At 51.8% G+C, this 18559-nt stretch overlaps 1 protein-coding gene across 2 annotated transcripts in view; it reads left to right on the plus strand.

The window, feature by feature from the left end:
* The window catches only part of LOC119975904 (H-2 class II histocompatibility antigen, A-U alpha chain-like), a 75372-nt gene that overhangs the window by 36994 nt on the left and 19819 nt on the right, over positions 1 to 18559 (plus strand). For both annotated transcript variants that reach the window (XR_005462826.1, XM_038815840.1), the window contains exon 3: positions 17780 to 18061. Coding sequence is in view for 1 of the 2 variants with exons in the window: in XM_038815840.1 (XP_038671768.1) it covers positions 17780 to 18061 (282 nt within the window). In the remaining variant the exon portion in view is untranslated. The remainder of the gene's footprint in view (positions 1 to 17779; positions 18062 to 18559) is intronic.

The following is an 18559-nucleotide window of genomic DNA, read 5'->3' on the forward strand; positions in this document are numbered from 1 at the left end:
GCGGAATAAAGGAGGCCCCCAGCCCGAGCAGCCGGCCCACCGATTGGTGGGCCCTGATCGTGGGCCAGGCCACAGCTGAGGCCCCCAGCGGTGTCGGCCCCCTCCCCCCACCAGCAGGCAGCCCCGGACCAAGATGGCCGCCCCCGTGGATCGCACGTGGTGGGCGGTGAGGAAGATGGCGTCCAAGATGGCGGCCCCCATGAGTCGCACGTGTCGGTTGGGGGCGGAGTCGGCATACAGGCCGCAGCATTTTGGGGCCTGCGGGCCTGCGAGTTTTGGAAGCGAGTGCTGTGGGCTGCGGGAGAGTTTGGAGAGGGGCATTTCTTTGCCAGGCAGACCCGGGCATAGTGTCCTTTGCGACCGCAGCTGCTGCAGGCCGCGTTGCGGGCCGGGCAGTGCTGCCCTGGGTGTTGGGGCTGACCACAAAAATGGCACACTGGTGCTGTATAGTGGGTCGGTGGCCGCCCAGCGCAGGGCTGGGGTAGTCGCTGGTCGGAGGCCCAGGATGGGGTCGTTTGGTCCACGGGGGCGAGGTGAGACTGCGGAACGAGACCTCCATGGTTGTAGCTAACTCCACAGTGTCCTCCAATCTGGGCCCCTTTTTCAAGCAACCGCTGGCGCACGTAGTTTGACCTGAACCCTACCACATACACATCCCGCCCGGACAGCGAGCTCCATATGCTGGGCGGCTGATACAGCTTGATAATTGCTGTCCCGAGCTAAGGCTTTTAAATCGCACAGGAATTCATCCAGCGACTCCGCGGGGAGCTGGCGGCTGGTCGTAAAAATGTGGCGCGCGTAGACCTCATTGATGGGTCTCACGTACATTTGATCGAGCATGGCCAGGGCCTCCGTATACGAGGAAGTACTGTTTAGTTGAGTAGAGATACGGTGGCTCACCCTTACGTGCAGTAGGCTGAGTTTCTGCTCTTCCGTAGTTTCTGAAGTGCTTGATTCAGCCAGGTAGGCCTTGAAACATCGGAGCCAGTGTAGAAAGATTTCTCTTGCCTCTGCAGCCTGCGGGTCGAGTTCTAATCGGTAAGGTTTGAGGGCTGATTCCAAAGTAGTTTTCTTCAAGTTTCCTAAGATTATTAGATTGATGTGACCATCAATTCACAAGACACTTGATTGGAAGTGAACAGTGGATTTAATAATCTTACAACAGAACCTGCCTGCGGCGAGATAAACTGGCAGCAGGTTCACGACTGCAGGGCTTTATACTTCCAGTTAGTGGGGGGAGCCATGGGCAGAGCAACGGATGGAGCCCAGTACAAACTCCTCGTCTCCCCCCATGGGCAGAGCCGCGCAACGGCTCGTATACAGAGCCTACAAGGACACAATACATATAATGGAACACAGTGTGAATTACTCTGTTTATAATTCACCACAACTATATTGACAAGAAACTGTCCTCTGAAGTTATTTTTTAAAGCACAATACTCAATTATATTCTGCAGCCTTTGTTTAATGCAGAAAATTGTCCATTTCCTTTTGCTTTCTCCAGGCACTTTCCATGATGGAGGAATCCCTTAGTATCAATTTTCCAGGGAAAGCTGTTAAAATTTTGCTGGGACACTTTATCTCATTCAAAAGTCTTCACAACTAAAACACTAGTGTTTCTGACTGACCTGTAATCTCTATTGTTTTCCTTGATGGCATTTCCTTTTTTTCTTCTCATGACTTAGTCGAGGCTTATTTCAGAAAAATAACTGCACAGAAGCAGTCCATGTTGATATGCAGCAAGACCTGGACAGCATTCCAGGCAGGGGTCACCTGAAGAAGGAGCCGTGCTCCGAAAGCTCGTGTTTGAAACAAACCTGTTGGACTTTAACCTGGTGTTGTAAGACTTCTTACTGTGCTCACCCCAGTCCAACGCCGGCATCTCCACATCGGGGTTATAAGTGGCAAGGATGACTTGACTTCCGGGCGGCGAGCGAGGAGGTCGCAGGGAGAGGGGCTCCCGCAAGCGGCAGACAAGAAGAACAACCCCCCCCCCCCCCCCCGACAGGCCGGACGGCGGAGGAGGAGCGCCGGCAAAGGAGCCGGAGCAGGAGCGGAGGAGCCGGAGCGGAGGAGCCGGAGCGGAGGAGCGGAGGAGCCGGAGCGGGAGCGGAGGAGCCGGAGCGGAGGAGCCGGAGCGGAGGAGCGGAGGAGCCGGAGCGGGAGCGGAGGAGCCGGAGCGGAGGAGCCGGAGCGGCAGCGGAGCGGCGACAGGGGGGCCCAACAGCAGCAGGTCCATCCCCTCTCCCTCCCCCCCCCCCCCCCCACGCGGGCCAGGAGCGGTGCGGCGGCGGCGGCGGCCCCTCTTCTCTCCCCCCCACCCCCCCACGCGGGCCAGGAGCGGTGCGGCGGCGGCGGCCCCTCTTCTCTCCCCCCCCCCCCACGCGGGCCAGGAGCGGTGCGGCGGCGGCGGCCCCTCTTCTCTCCCCCCCCCCCCCCCCCCACGCGGGCCAGGAGCGGTGCGGCGGCGGCGGCCCCTCTTCTCTTCCCCCCCCCCCCCCCCCCCCCAGCCAGCAGCGGGGACACAACCCCCCCCCCCCCCCAGCCAGCAGCGGGGACACAACCCCCCCCCCCCCCCCCCAGCCAGCAGCGGGGACACAACCCCCCCCCCCCCCCCAGCCAGCAGCGGGGACACAACCCCCCCCCCCCCCCCAGCCAGCAGCGGGGACACAACCCCCCCCCCCCCCCAGCCAGCAGCGGGGACACAACCCCCCCCCCCCCCCAGCCAGCAGCGGGGACCCCCCCCCCCCCAACCAGCAGCGACCACCGGCCCACTCGCCCCTCCCCCCCCCCCCAACTGCTGTGACCACCACGTGGCAAAGACAAAGGGACTCTCTCTCCTGGTTGAGTGGGGAAAAAAGAAAAAAGAGACTTGTATTTCTGTTCTTCCCAAAAGAAAACTGGTAAAGAGAAAAGGGGTAGGGGAAATAAATTTAAAAAAAAAATATATATATATATATATATATATATACATATATAGTTATATAATAATAAATAAAATAAAAATAGGGTGCGGAAAAGGGGGAAAAAGAAGAACAAGGAGAGAAGAAAAGATGAAGGGGAAGGGGGAGAAAAAAGTGCCAGAAAGGAGCCAAGAGAAAGGGGGCACCGGAAGTAGACTGGGCAAAGGGAAAGCCAGCTCGGGCGAACGAGTCAACACGCGAAGCGGCGGGAAGGATGCTTCGCCGCATCCAGAAGAGCTGGACGGGCGGGCAACCTCTCCCCTGGGGTTAGAGGGGGGCGTGAATTGGAAGGAAGCCTTTGCCGAGGTGGTGAGGGAGCAGCTGCAGGCATTCAAGGCAGAGTTAAAAGCAGACGCAGAGGCCGCAGCACAGGCAGCAGTGACCAGGGCCATGTCAGGGGTGCAGCAGGTTCTGACCAGGTTGGAGAAGAAAGTGGATGCCCAAGGGAAGATACTGGAAGCCCAAGGGAAGATACTGGAAGCCCAGGGGGCAACCATTAAAGAGCTGGAGAAGGCAGCGACTGACGCGAGCGACCGGGTCATATCCCTGGAGAGGGGAATGGTGAAACTGAGTGCAACACAGGGGAGCCTGAAGGGCAGGGTAGACGACCAGGAGATCAGCTCGAGAAGGCAAAATATCAAGATAGTGGGCCTGCCAGAGGGGATAGAGGGTAGAAATCCCACAACATTCGTGGCTGCGATGCTGGGCTCCTTAGTGGGGCGGGAAACTTTTCCCACCCCACCGGAAATGGACAGAGCTCATCGGTCACTGCGCCCGAAGCCCAAGGAAGGGGAAAAACCGAGAGCAGTTATAGCCAGACTGCACCGGTACCGGGATAGGGAGACAATCCTGCGCTGGGCCAAGGAGAATAGAGCCTGCAATTGGGACGGGCACGCCATCCGAATCTACGAGGATTTTGGAGCGGACATAGCTAAGAGACGGGCGGAGTTCAACAGAGCGAAAGCAGCTCTCTATAAGAACAAAGTACGTTTTGGTATGCTGTACCCAGCAAAACTCTGGGTCACATACCAACACAAGGAATATTTCTTTACAGCCCCTGCCGAGGCGAATAGATTCGTCGAGGAGCACGGGCTGGAAAAACGCCATGGGAAGTAGGGACGATGGGCCCATGGCAAGGAGACACGTCATGCCGACGGGGGGGTGGGGAGGGGCGAGGCAAAGCCAGCCCCCTCCCCCCTGGCAGGAACACCCAGAACGGAAAACAACCCAATGCCCTAGGGCCCGCTCCAGGTGGGAGGCCAGGCCCCGGCACGAGGGAACGGGAGTACTGGAGAGGGGAGAGGGGAAGCGGGACAGCAACCTCCGAGAGGGAAGCCACCGTGCTAGCAGGAAAGCTAGCGAAGGGGGCGCGCAACAGAGCAGGGCCGCAGCGCACCCCCAACAGGGGGGAAGGCGCCAGGCAGGGGAGGGGGGGGATCACCCATCAAAGGTGGGAGAGCAAATGGGGACAGGAATGGGGGAGAGAGGGGCAATGGAGGGGTACACAGGGGTATCCCCGAAAGGGATAGAGCGGGGGGGGGGGCACCCGGGGGGCGAGAGACCAGGGAGGGGAAACGCAGGGACGAAGGGACAAAAGAGGCCAGTAAGGGAAGAGGGCCACAAAGTGCCACAGACAAGGGCTCGAAACAGGGAACTGCTGCAAGCACCCACCCAGTACGGTCTGTGGGTGAAGGGGCCCCCCGGAGTGCAGGGGACTACCCGCGTGGCGGACACAAAGTGGACGGCCATGGCGGGTGTCCCCGGGACAAGGGGGAACCCCGGAGCGCAGGGACCCGACCGCATGGGGAGAGCAGTGATAGTGGACATCCTGGACGGCCCCCTAACATAGGGAAACCCCAGAGGGCAGGGGCGCGTCCACCGGACAAATATGGTTAACCCCACAGGAGCAAGGGGGCAGAAGCCCCCCACCAGAATAGTCACCTGGAACGTAAGGGGACTTAACGGCCCAGTGAAGAGATCTAGAGTCCTCACCCACCTTAGAAACATGAGGGCCGACATAGTCTTCCTCCAAGAGACGCACTTGAGGGAGCAGGACCAACTGCGGGTAAGAAAGGGCTGGGTGGGACAAACCTATCATTCCTGTTATGGGGCAAGGGCCAGGGGGGTGGCGATCCTGATTGGCAAGAGGACAATGTTTAGGGCGACAAAGACGGTTACGGACCCAGGGGGACGGTATGTCATGGTCAGCGGGGCCCTGGATGGGGCGCCGGTAGTTCTAGTTAACGTGTACGCGCCCAACTGGGACGACACGAGCTTCATCCAAAAGACCATGGCAGAAATCCCGGACATAGCGACGCACCGACTAATCATGGGGGGGGACTTCAACTGTGTACAGGACCCAACGACGGACAGATCAAACCCCAGAACGGGGAAAACCTCAAACATGGCAAGGGAACTCAGCCACTATATGGAGCAGATGGAGCAGTAGACCCCTGGAGATTCGCCCACCCGGGGGAGAAAGAATTCTCTTTCTTCTCCCCAGTACACAACGTGTACACCAGAATTGACTTCTTTGTGGTGGGGAAAACGGTGCTTCCAGAGATAGACAAGGTGGAATACTCCGCAATTGTGATATCAGACCACGCTCCACACTACATGGATGTGCGGCTAGAGACGGGAAGGGCCCAGCGCCCCAAATGGAGGTTGGACGGTGCCTTACTAGCTGACAAGGCCTTCAGCGAAAGGATAGCGCAGGCCATAGCGGAGTACACTGAGATCAACCAAAACGGGGAGGTCTCACCCTCCACGTTCTGGGAAGCGCTTAAGGCCGTACTAAGAGGGGAAATCATAGCCTACAAAGCGCAAAGAGATAGGGAGGAAAGGGTGGCTAGGCAGAAGCTGGTCGACTCCATACTGGAGGTAGACCATAAATACTCCGAGGCCCCGACTGTAGAACTCCTGGCGGAGAGAAAAGAATTACAAAGGAACTTTGACCTGCTCTCCACCAGGAAAGCAGTACACCAACTCCGCCAGGCACGCGGGGCCCTATACGAACACGGAGACAAAGCCAGCCGCCTGTTGGCCCACCAGCTGAGAAAGCAGGCAGCCAGCAGAGAAATTGCGCAAATCAGAGATACCAGAGGCACGTTGGAAACAGAACCAGAGAGGATTAACAAAACCTTCAAGGCCTTCTACCAAGAGCTGTACACCTCAGAGCCCCCAACGGGGAAGGCTGGGATGAACCGGTTTCTTGACGGACTGAACATACCAGTTGTGGGAGAGGGCAGAAAACGGGATCTGGAAGCACCACTAGCACTGGGAGAGATCATGGAGAGCATTAGCTCCATGCAGGCGGGGAAGGCGCCGGGACCGGACGGATTCCCGGCGGACTTCTACAAAAAATTTGCGACAGCGCTGGCCCCGCACCTGCGGGAGATGTTCACAGACTCGCTAGCTAAGGGCACGTTGCCACCCACGTTAGCACAGGCCTCAATCTCGCTGATACCTAAGAAAGACAAAGACCCAACGGAATGTGTGTCATACAGACCCATATCTCTGCTGAATGCAGACGCCAAAATACTGGCCAAAATCCTAGCCAAAAGGCTAGAAGACTGTGTACCTGAGGTGGTCACAGAGGACCAGACGGGCTTTGTCAAAGGTAGACAGCTGACCGCGAACATCAGGCGCCTGCTGAACGTGATAATGACCCCCTCCGGGGAGAGAACACAAGAGGTGATCGTCTCCCTGGACGCAGAAAAGGCCTTCGACAGAGTCGAGTGGAAATACCTCATAGAGGTACTGGAGCGGTTCGGGCTTGGAACAGGGTTCACCGCTTGGGTAAAGCTCCTGTACAACGCTCCCATGGCGAGTGTACAGACCAACAATACCAACTCCCAATACTTCCAGCTGCACAGGGGCACCAGACAAGGATGCCCACTGTCCCCGCTGCTGTTCGCACTAGCAATTGAACCGCTAGCAATCGCGCTCAGGGCAGCAAAAAATTGGAGGGGGATCCGAAGGGGAGGTAGAGAGCACAGAGTCTCACTCTATGCGGATGATCTGCTCCTCTATATCTCGGACCCACAAAGCAGCATGGACGGAATCATCGCGCTCCTGAAAGAGTTTGGAGCCTTCTCGGGCTACAAACTCAACATGAGCAAAAGTGAGATCTTCCCATTACACCCGCAAGGGGGGGGGGGGGGGGGGGGGCAGCACTAAAGGGGCTGCCGTTCAAACAAGCCCGACATAAATTCCGCTACCTGGGGATCCAAATAGCCCATGACTGGAAAGGGATCCACAAATGGAACCTCACCAGCCTGACGGAGGAAGTTAAAAAGGACCTGCAAAGATGGAACACACTCCCGCTCTCCCTCGCGGGGAGAGTTCAGACGATCAAAATGAACGTACTGCCCAGGTTCCTCTTCCTGTTTAGATCCATTCCGATCTACATCCCCAAGGCCTTTTTCAAAGCGCTGGACAAACTCATCATGGCGTTCGTATGGGGGGGGTAAAAATGCTAGGATCCCAAAGAAGGTCTTACAAAAAACAAAAACCAGGGGAGGGTTAGCCCTCCCGAATCTACAATTCTACCACTGGGCAGCAACAGCCGAGCGAGTAAGGGGATGGATCCAGGAGCCAGAAGCTGAGTGGGTGCGTGCGGAGGAGGCCTCCTGCATGGGAACCTCCCTCCGGGCCCTCGCCACGGCAGCACTCCCATCCCCACCCAAAAAACACTCCAGCAGCCCAGTGGTGACAGCCACCCTCCAATCCTGGAACCAACTGCGGCAGCAACTTGGCCTGACCAAAATGTCGAACAGGGCTCCCATCTGCAACAACCATAGGTTCAAACCAGCACTGACCGACGCCACCTTCAAAAGGTGGAGGCAGGACGGGGGAACATTGACAGTCAGGGACCTATACACGGACGACAGGATCGCAACACTGGACGAACTGACAGAGAAATTTCAGCTAGCTGGGGGGAACGAGCTACGGTACCTGCAGCTCAAAAACTTCCTAAGAAAGGAGACAAGGACGTACCCACAACCACCACGACAGACACTACTGGAAGACCTACTGGACGCAAGTATCCTAGTGAAAGGGAACTGTAGTGACATGTATGACCGACTGGTAGATAGGGACGACACCGTACTGGACGCAACAAGGAGGAAATGGGAGGACGACCTGGGGATGGAGATAGGGTGGGGACTCTGGAGCGAAGCACTGCATAGGGTCAACTCCACCTCCACGTGCGCAAGGCTCAGCCTGACGCAACTAAAAGTGGTACATAGAGCCCACCTAACAAGAACCCGTATGAGTAGGTTCTTCCCGGAGGTGGAAGACAGATGTGAGCGGTGCCAAAGAGGCCCGGCCAACCACGCCCACATGTTCTGGTCTTGCCCCAGACTTGTGGAGTACTGGACAGCCTTCTTCGAGGCTATGTCCAAAGTGGTGGGGGTGAGGGTGGAGCCATGCCCGATAGTGGCGGTCTTCGGGGTTTCAGACCAGCCAGATCTATTCCTGGGGAGGAGGGCGGACGCCCTTGCCTTTGCCTCCCTGATCGCCCGCCGTAGAATCCTGTTTGGCTGGCGGTCAGCAGCACCGCCCAGAGCTGCGGACTGGCTGTCCGACCTCTCGGAATCTCTCCAAATGGAGAAAATCAAATTTGCCATCCGAGGGTCGGACGACGGCTTCCACAGAACGTGGGAGCCATTCATGCAACTGTTCCGGGACCTGTTTGTGGCCAACGTACAAGAGGAAGAATAGTCGGGGGAAGGTAGCGGGAGGGGGGGGGGGGGGGGGCTACAGGTTCGTTACGGGGGTTCGATGGCTAGCTAAGGCCCAAAACCAAGCTAAATAAACATGTTGAGGGGGGGGGGGGGGCGCAGTTACTACTACGAAGATGCTTACCTGTAAATATGTATGTTAATTTTTGCGTGTTTGTTTTTGTTTGTTTTTTTTTTGTTTCTCTCTCCTAACAATTTGTAATTTGTTCAATATAAAATACGAAAACTGAATAAAAACATTTATAAAAAAAAATAAGTGGCAAGCAACATTCATGCCACACAAGTGCCAGGCAATGACCGTCTCCAACAAGAGAGAATGCAACCTTTTGACATTCAATGGCATTATCATTGCTTAATTTCCCCACTATCAACATCCTGGGGTTAAAACTGATCAGAAACTGATTGGACTCGCCATATAAATACAGTGGTTACAAGAGCAGGTCAGAACTTGGGAATTCTGCAGATGGTAACTCGCCGACTGACCCCCAGAGCCTGTCCACCATCTACAAGGCACAAGTCAGAGGTGTAATTTGGATTTGGATTTGGATTTGTTTATTGTCACGTGTACCGAGGTACAGTGAAAAGTATTTTTCTGCAAGCAGCTCAACAGATCATTCAGTATATGGAAGAAAAGGGAATTAAACAAAATTCAAGAAAATACATGAGAATACATAATAGGGCAACACAAGATATACAATGTTACTACATAAGCATTGGCATCAGATGAAGCATACAGGGTGTAGTGTTAATGAGGTCAGTCAATAAGAGGGTCATTGTCTGGTGACAGTGGGGAAGAAGCTGTTTTTGAGTCTGTTCGTGCGTGTTCTCAGACTTCTGCATCTCCTGCCCGATGGAAGAAGTTGGAAAAGTGAGTAAGCCGGGTGGGAGGGATCCTTGATTATGCTGCCCGCTTTCCCCAGGCAGCGGGAGGTGTAGATGGAGTCCATGGATGGGAGGCAGGTTTGTGCGATGGACTGGGCGGTATTCACAACTCTCTGAAGTTCCTTGCGGTCCTGGGCCGAGCAGTTGCCATACCAGGCTGTGATGCAGCCCGATAGGATGCTTTCTATAGTGCATCTGTAAAAGTTGGTAAGGGTTAATGTGGACATGCCGAATTTCCTTAGTTTCCTGAGGAAGTATAGGCGCTGTTGTGCTTTCTTGGTGATAGCGTCGATGTGAGTGGACCAGGATAGATTTTTTAGTGATGTGCACCCCTAGGAATTTGAAACTGCTAACCATCTCCACCTCGGCTCCATTGATGCTGACAGGGGTGTGTACAGTACTTTGCTTCCTGAAGTCGATGACCAGCTCTTTAGTTTTTCTGGCATTGAGGGAGAGATTGTTGTTGTTATACCACTCCACTATGTTCTCTATCTCCCTCCTATATTCGGACTCATCGTTATTCGAGATCCGGCCCACTATGGTCGTATCGTCAGCAAACTTGTAGATGGAGTTGGAACCAAGTTTTGCCACGCAGTCGTGTGTGTACAGGGAGTAGAGTAGGGGGCTAAGTACGCAGCCTTGCGGGGCACCGGTATTGAGGACTATTGTGGAGGTGTTCATCTTACTGACTGTGGCCTGTTGGTCAGAAAGTCAAGGATCCAGTTGCAGAGTGGAGAGCCAAGTCCTAGGTTTTGGAGCTTTAATATGAGTTTGCTGGGATTATGGTGTTGAAGGCAGAGCTGTAGTCAATAAATAGGAGTCTGATGTTGGAGTCCTTGTTTTCGAGATGCTCTAGGGATGAGTGTAGGGCAAGGGAAATGGCGTCTGATGTGGACCGGTTGTGACGGTATGCGAATTGCAGTGGATCAAGGCGTTCTGGGAGTATGGAGGTGATGCGCTTCATGATCAGCCTCTCGAAGCACTTCATTACAACTGACGTCAGGGCCACTGGGCGGTAGTCATTGAGGCACGTTGCCTGGTTCTTCTTTGGTACTGGTATGATGGTGGTCTTCTTGAATCAGGTGGGGACCTCGGAGTGAAGTAGGGATAGGTTAAAGATGTCTGTGAATACCTCTGCCAGCTGGTATGCGCAGGCTCTGAGTGCACGACCAGGGATCCTGTCCGGGCCCATCGCCTTCCGTGGGTTCACTTTCAGGAAGGCCGATCTGACTTCGGAAACTGTGATGGTGGGTATGGGTGAATTATGGGTTGCTGGGGCAATCGACAGCGGATTGTTGGTTGCCTGCTCAAACCGAGCATAGAATGCATTAAGTTAATCGGGGAGGGGTGCGCTGCTGCCAGAGATACTGCTCGGCTTCGCTTTGTAGCCCGTTATGTTGTTTAGTCCTTGCCACAACCGCCGAGAGTCTGTCTGTGACTCTAGCTTAGTTTGATATTCTCTCTTGGCATCTCGGATGGCTTTGCGGAGGTCGTACCTGGATTTCTTGTATAGGACAGGGTCGTCTGTCTTGAACGCCTCAGATCTGTCCTTCAGTCGGGAGTCAATCTCGCGGTTGAGCCATGGTTTCCGGTTGGGGAACGTACGTACTGCTTTCTTTGGCACGCAGTCGTCCACACATTTGCTGATGAAGTCTGTGACGGTGGTGACATACTCATTTAAATTAGTCGCTGAGTTCCTAAATATGGACCAATCCACTGTCTCTAAGCAGTCACGTAAGAGCTCTTCTGTCTCCTCGGACCAGCACTGCACAACCTTTTTAGCTGGATTCTCCCGCTTGAGTTTCTGCTTGTAAGCCGGGAGAAGGAGCACCGTCTTATGGTCTGATTTCCCAAAGTGCGATCGGGAGATGGAACGGTAGGCGCCCTTGATTTTTGAGTAGCAGTGGTCAAGAGTGTTGTCGCCCCTGGTGGGACAGGAGATGTGTTGGTGGAATTTTGGCAGTACACTCTTGAGGTTGGTTTTGTTGAAGTCTCCGGCCACAATGAACAAGGCCGCCGGGTGTTCTGTTTCATAGTTGTTTATGACTGTGTTACAGTTCATCCAGCGCCTTCCTCACTTCTGCCTGGGGTGGGATGTAGACTTCTGTAATGGCTGAAGTGAACTCACGTGGAAGATAGTATGGGCGGCATTTTACGGCCAAGTATTCCAGGTCCAGGTAATGGAATACTGTCCGCCAGCCTGGATCAGTGCAGCTCCAATAACACTCAAGTAGCTTGACACCGTCTAGAACAATGCAGCGGGTTTGATTGCTCCTCCTTCCACAAATATTCACTCTCTCCACCACCAATGCACTGTGGCAGCCTTGTGTACCATCTACACTGTTCTGCAGCAATTCAGCAAAGCTGCTTTGGCAGCACCTTATAAACAGACAGGAGCAGCAGATACATGGAAATACCACCATCTGGGGGTTCCCCTCCAAGTCTGTTTGTTCTCGCTCTGAGCTTCCATCCTAGCTCCCTAAAGGCCTGCCTGACATCCTTGTCCCCTTTCCTACCTTTCCCCCCTCCAAGGGGCTGATTTAGCTCACTGGGCTAAATCGCTGGCTTTTAAAGCAGGCCAGCAGCACGGTTCGATTCCCGTATCAGCCTCCCCGGACAGGCGCCGGAATGTGGCGACTAGGGGCTTTTCACAGTAACTTCATTGAAGCCTACTCGTGACAATAAGCGATTTTCATTTTCATTTCAAGTCACCCACCATCCTAACTTGGAACTATATCGCCGTCCGTTCACTGTTACGGTATCAAAATCCTGGAACTCCCTCCCTAACAGCACTGTCAGTGTACCTACACCTCAGGGATTGCAGCAGTTCCAGAAGGCAGTTCACCCCCAACTTCTCCAGGGCAGTTTCGGGATTATGCAATAAATGCTGCCCTAGTTAGCAATGCCCACATCCGATAAATTAATTTAAAAAGTATATATCAGGGAGCCTCTGGATTCCTTCACCCTGCCTTTTCCTTTGGTCGGAATATACCTTGACTGCCTGATCGATCTCCTCTTTCGAGGTAGCCTATTGTTCAATTATTGTTTTTCTTGCCAATTTTCCTTTCCAATTTACCGGCTCAGATCAATTCTGTTGGGCCTGAGCGCTACAAATCTTACCCCTTGAAATTGGCTTTCGGCCACTTAATTATTCAGACTATAGGTTGTTCCTTGTCCTTTTCCTTAACCAACATAAATCTTACGATGCAATGATCACTGTCCCTAAATGTTCTTCTGCTGATAATGATCCACTTGGATTCTTTATTCCCAAGAACCAGACCCAGCAATGTCTCCTTTCTCATTGCAGTGGAATCATACTGGAATGGAAAATTCTCCTCAACACACGGAGACATGCGGTCGTTCCCCTTAGTAACAAGTATACCGTTTTGGATACTTGTGGGGGGGGGGGACTTACCAGGGGTAAGCCATGGGGTACGGGCCTCTGGCACGGAGTCTGTCCCTGTTGCTCAGAAGGGAAGGGGGGAAAGGAGTAGAACATTAGTAATTGGGGACTCAATAGTCAGGGACACAGATAGGAGATTTTGTGGGAGCGAGAGAGACTCACTTTTGGTATGTTGCCTCCCAGGTGCAAGGGTACGTGATGTCTCGGATCGTGTTTTCCGGGTCCTTAAGGGGGAAGGGGAGCAGCCCCAAGTCGTAGTCCACATTGGCACTAACGACATAGGTAGGAAAGGGGACAAGGATGTCAGGCAGGCCTTTAGGGAGCTAGGATGGAAGCTCAGAGCGAGAACAAACAGAGTTGTTATCTCTGGGTTGTTGCCCGTGCCACGTGATAGTGAGACGAGGAATAGGGAGAGAGAGCAATTAAACACGTGGCTACAGGGATGGTGCAGGCGGGAGGGATTCAGATTTCTGGATAACTGGGGCTCTTTCTGGGGAAGGTGGGACCTCTATAGACAGGATGGTCTACATCTGAACCTGAGGGGCACCAATATCCTGGGGGGGAGATTTGTTAGTGCTCTTTGGGGGGGTTTAAACTAATTCAGCAGGGGCATGGGAATCTGGATTGTAGTTTTGGGGTACGGGAGATTGAGAGTATAGAGGTCAGGAGCACAGATTTGACTTCGCAGGAGGGTGCCAGTGTTCAGGTAGGTGGTTTGAAGTGTGTCTACTTCAATGCCAGGAGTATACGAAATAAGGTAGGGGAACTGGCAGCATGGGTTGGTACCTGGGACTTCGATGTTGTGGCCATTTCAGAGCCATGGATAGAGCAGGGACATGAATGGTTGTTGCAGGTTCCAGGGTTTAGGTGTTTTAGTAAGCTCAGAGAAGGGGGCAAAAGAGGGGGAGGTGTGGCGCTGCTAGTCAAGGACAGTATTACGGTGGCGGAAAGGATGTTAGATGGGGTCTCTTCTTCCGAGGTAGTATGGGCTGAGGTTAGAAACAGGAAAGGAGAGGTCACCCTGTTGGGAGTTTTCTATAGGCCACCTAATAGTTCTAGGGATGTAGAGGAAAGGATGGCGAAGATGATTCTGGAAAAGAGCGAAAGTAACAGGGTAGTTGTATTGGGAGACTTTAACTTTCCAAATATTGACTGGAAAAGATATAGTTCGAGTACATTAGATGGGTCTTTCTTTGTACAATGTGTGCAGGAGGGTTTCCTGACACAATATGTTGACAGGCCAACAAGAGGCGAGGCCACATTGGATTTGGTTTTGGGTAATGAACCAGGCCAGGTGTTAGATCTGGAGGTAGGTGAGCACTTTGGAGACAGTAACCACAATTCTGTGACCTTTACGTTAGTGATGGAAAGGGATAAGTATACCCCGCACGGCAAGAGTTATAGCTGGGGGAAGGGCAATTATGATGCCATTAGACATGACTTAGGATGTGTAGGTTGGAGAAGTAGGCTGCAAGGGTTGGGCACACTGGATATGTGGAGCTTGTTCAAGGAACAGCTATTGCGTGTTCTTGATAAGTACGTACCAGTCAGGCAGGGAGGAAGGGGTCGAGCGAGGGAACCGTGGTTTAGTTACAAGGAAGCGAGGAAGGATCTAAAGAGAGAGCTAAGACGAGCAAGGAGGGGACATGAGAAGTCTTTGGCAGGTAGGATCAAGGAAAACCCAAAAGCTTTCTATAGGTATGTCAGGAATAAAAGAATGACGAGGGTAAGAGTAGGGCCAGTCAAGGACAGTGGTGGGAAGTTGTGTGTGGAGGCTGAGGAGATAAGAGATACTAAATAAATACTTTTTGTCAGTATTCACTCAGGAAAAAGATAATATTGTGGAGGAGAATGCTGAGACCCAGGCTATTAGAATAGATGGCATTGAGGTGCGTAGGGAAGAAGTGTTGGCAATTCTGGACAAGGTGAAAATAGATAAGTCCCCGGGGCCTGATGGGATTTATCCTAGGATTCTCTAGGAAGCCAGGGAAGAGATTGCTGAGCCTTTGGCTTTCATTTTTATGTCATCATTGGCTACAGGAATAGTGCCAGAGGACTGGAGGATAACAAATGTGGTCCCTTTGTTCAAGAAGGGGAGTAGAGATAACCCCGGTAACTATAGGCCGGTGAGCCTCACGTCTGTTGTGGGTAAAATCTTGGAGAGGATTATAAGAGATACGATTTATAATCATCTAGATAGGAATAATATGATTAGGGATAGTCAGCATGGTTTTGTGAAGGTAGGCCATGCCTCACAAACCTTATCGAGTTCTTTGAGAAGGTGACTGAATAGGTAGACGAGGGTAGAGCAGTTGATGTGGTGTATATGGATTTCAGTAAAGCATTTGATAAGGTTCCCCACGGTCGGCTATTGCAGAAAATACAGAGGCTGGGGATTGAGGGTGATTTAGAGATGTGGATCAGAAATTGGCTAGTTGAAAGAAGACAGAGGGTGGTGGTTGATGGGAAATGTTCAGAATGGAGTTCAGTTACGAGTGGCGTACCACAGGGATCTGTTCTGGGGCCGTTGCTGTTTGTCATTTTTATAAATGACCTGGAGGAGGGCACAGAAGGTTGGGTGAGTAAATCTGCAGACGACACTAAAATCGGTGGAGTTGTAGACAGTGTGGAAGGATGTTGCAGGTTACAGAGGGACATAGATAAGCTGCAGAGCTGGGCTGAGAGGTGGCAAATGGAGTTTAATGTGGAGAAGTGTGAGGTGATTCACTTTGGAAAGAATAACAGGAATGCGGAATATTTGGCTAATGTTAAAATTTTTGGTAGTGTGGATGAGCAGAGGGATCTCGGTGTCCATGTACATAGATCCCGAAAGTTGCCACCCAGGTTGATAGGGTTGTGAAGAAGGCCTATAGTGTGTTGGCCTTTATTGGTAGAGGGATTGAGTTCCGGAGCCATGAGGTCATGTTGCAGCTGTACAAAACTCTGGTACGGCCGCATTTGGAGTATTGCGTACAGTTCTGGTCGCCTCATTATAGGAAGGACGTGGAAGCTTTGGAACGGGTGCAGAGGAGATTTACCACGATGTTGCCTGGTATGGAGGGAAAATCTTACGAGGAAAGGCTGATGGACGTGAGGTTGTTTTCATTAGAGAGAAGAAGGTTAAGAGGTGACTTAATAGAGGCATACAAAATGATCAGAGGGTTAGATAGGGTGGACAGTGAGAGCCTTCTCCCGCGGATGGAGGTGGCTAGCACGAGGGGACATAGCCTTAAATTGAGGGGTAATAGATATAGGACAGACGTCAGAGGGAGGTTTTTTACGCAAAGAGTGGTGAGGCCGTGGAATGCCCTACCTGCAACAGTAGTGAACTTGCCAACATTGAGGGCATTTAAAAGTTTATTGGATAAGCATATGGATGATAATGGCATAGTGTAGGTTAGATGGCCTTTAGTTTTTTTCCATGTCGGTGCAACATCGTGGGCCGAAGGGCCTGTACTGCGCTGTATCGTTCTATGTTCTATGTTCTACACTCTAGGTGCACTTGCCCCTCTCTGCCCTTTACACAATTACTATCCCAGTCTATATTCAGATAACTAAAGCACATTACAACTATAATTTTGCACCTCTCTGTAGTTTTCTTGCAATTTTATTCCTCCGTATCTTTCCTGCCAGATGGTGGTCCCTCTCTCTCTCTCTCTCTTTCTCTCTCTCCAGCACCACAGTGTTTGCACAGGTCACAGGGTTTGGATTGTTAGGATCCCCATGACCACAGACGAGTATGAGATTCCCGGTTAAGGGGCTGACTGGGGAAGCCTGACCGGACATAAAAACCCTGACCCAGATGTAGGTTGGGGCGGAGTGTTTGTGTGAGATTAATACTTTGTTTACTTTTGCCATCGCTTCCTGTGGTCGCTCTGTCAAGATCCAACAGCCCCCTTTCCTTCCTTTCCTATTTTTCCTGAACAATTTGTATCCAGGGATATTTAATACCCAGCCCTTTCCACAAGCATTGCAGGAAATCAAGGAGAAAACCTCTGCATCCCCACCCACTTGCCATCCTTTCTATCTTGGTAATGAAGGGTGAACAGTAAATGTGACACTATGACTGAGTGTCATGATAACAACGAACATCAGCTAGGCAGACATTGAGGTGCCATCTTTGTTAAATTGTGGTTGCTTCTGTCTTCAAAGGTGGCCCATGGTGCTACTGAAAGAAGAGTTGATGTTTCTCCCATCATCTTAGTCGAGGTTAAGGGCAGCACGGTGATGTAGTGGTTAGCACTGCTATCTTACGGCACTGAGGACCCGGGTTCGATCCCGGCTCTGGGTCACAGTCCATGTGGAGTTTGTACATTCTCCACGTGTTTGCATGAGTTTCGCCCCCACAACCCAAAGATGTGCAGTCTAGATGGATTGGCCACGCTAAAATTGCGCCTTCATTGGAAAAAATTAATTGGGTACTCTAAATTTTTTTTTAACTTAGTCGAGGTTATTACCCTGCCGTGGATACAAGTAAACTTGATTTCATTCTCGCTGAGTATTTGCTGGATGTGGCTGTTTACACAGCAGATGGAAATCAGTGTATGTAAAGAATTTGAGGATGTACTGAGGATGAGATAAAGGGCTATATTAATGTAAAATTTCTTTAGTTAGCTTGCCCATGGCATGTTGAACTATCCTAATTTCTAATCTGAGCTGAAAGTTTCTTAATGATTCAGAATTGATTATAGTCACTCGTATATTTTCCACACTGTACACTCTACCTATTTTGTTTATCCTGTTACATCACATCAGTTAAATGTATTTATTCTGTCTCCTGCCCACAGTTGCCCCTCAGATTGCCATGTACCCTGAAGACCCTGTAGAATGGGGACAGTCCAACACGTTGATCTGTCTGGCTGATGGATTCTACCCTCCGCGAATCATCATGAAGTGGAAGAAGAACAATGAGGATCTGACTGATGGAGTCAACATCACAGAGTACTATTCAAAACTGGATTATTCCTACCAGAGATTCACATATCTGAAATTCACCCCGAGTCCAGGAGACATGTACTCCTGCCATGTGGAGCATGAGGGTCTGGAGGAGCCAACAACTGTATTCTGGGGTTAGTATAGATTTGAGAATAGAGCTGATTTCAGCACTGTTTATACCCAACCGAGTTTCCTGTCATTGAAAGGCCCCCATTTACATTTTCACCGAAAGTAGATAGAATCCTGGGTACTAAAATGTAATTGGTCTGACTGACTGTTTAGCAAGTGATTTGGGGCATTAATTGTAGACTTAATCTAGAGTTGATCAAAAGAATGTCAACCTTTGTAATTAATTGGTCTACACAGAATGAGAAAATGTGGTTCATTGTGTAATCTTCAGCAGTGAATCTCTGGTCAGTGTAGAACTTTTCCAACCTTGAGATATGCAGAAAATATAGGTGGAATTTTCCCACCCTGTGGTAAACCACTGTTAGTGTATTATATGTATTGTGGTAAACTGTTACTGTACTACATGGCTCAGCCTGTGGCTCCTCCCCTTGGCTCGGTATAAAGGTGGCTGACCTCTGGCCCTGTCCTAGTTCGGGATCAGTGGCCAGGAGACTTCCTGTTTA

The sequence above is a fragment of the Scyliorhinus canicula genome, chromosome 13, assembly GCF_902713615.1.
Source record: "Scyliorhinus canicula chromosome 13, sScyCan1.1, whole genome shotgun sequence".
NCBI classification, from domain to species: domain Eukaryota; kingdom Metazoa; phylum Chordata; class Chondrichthyes; order Carcharhiniformes; family Scyliorhinidae; genus Scyliorhinus; species Scyliorhinus canicula.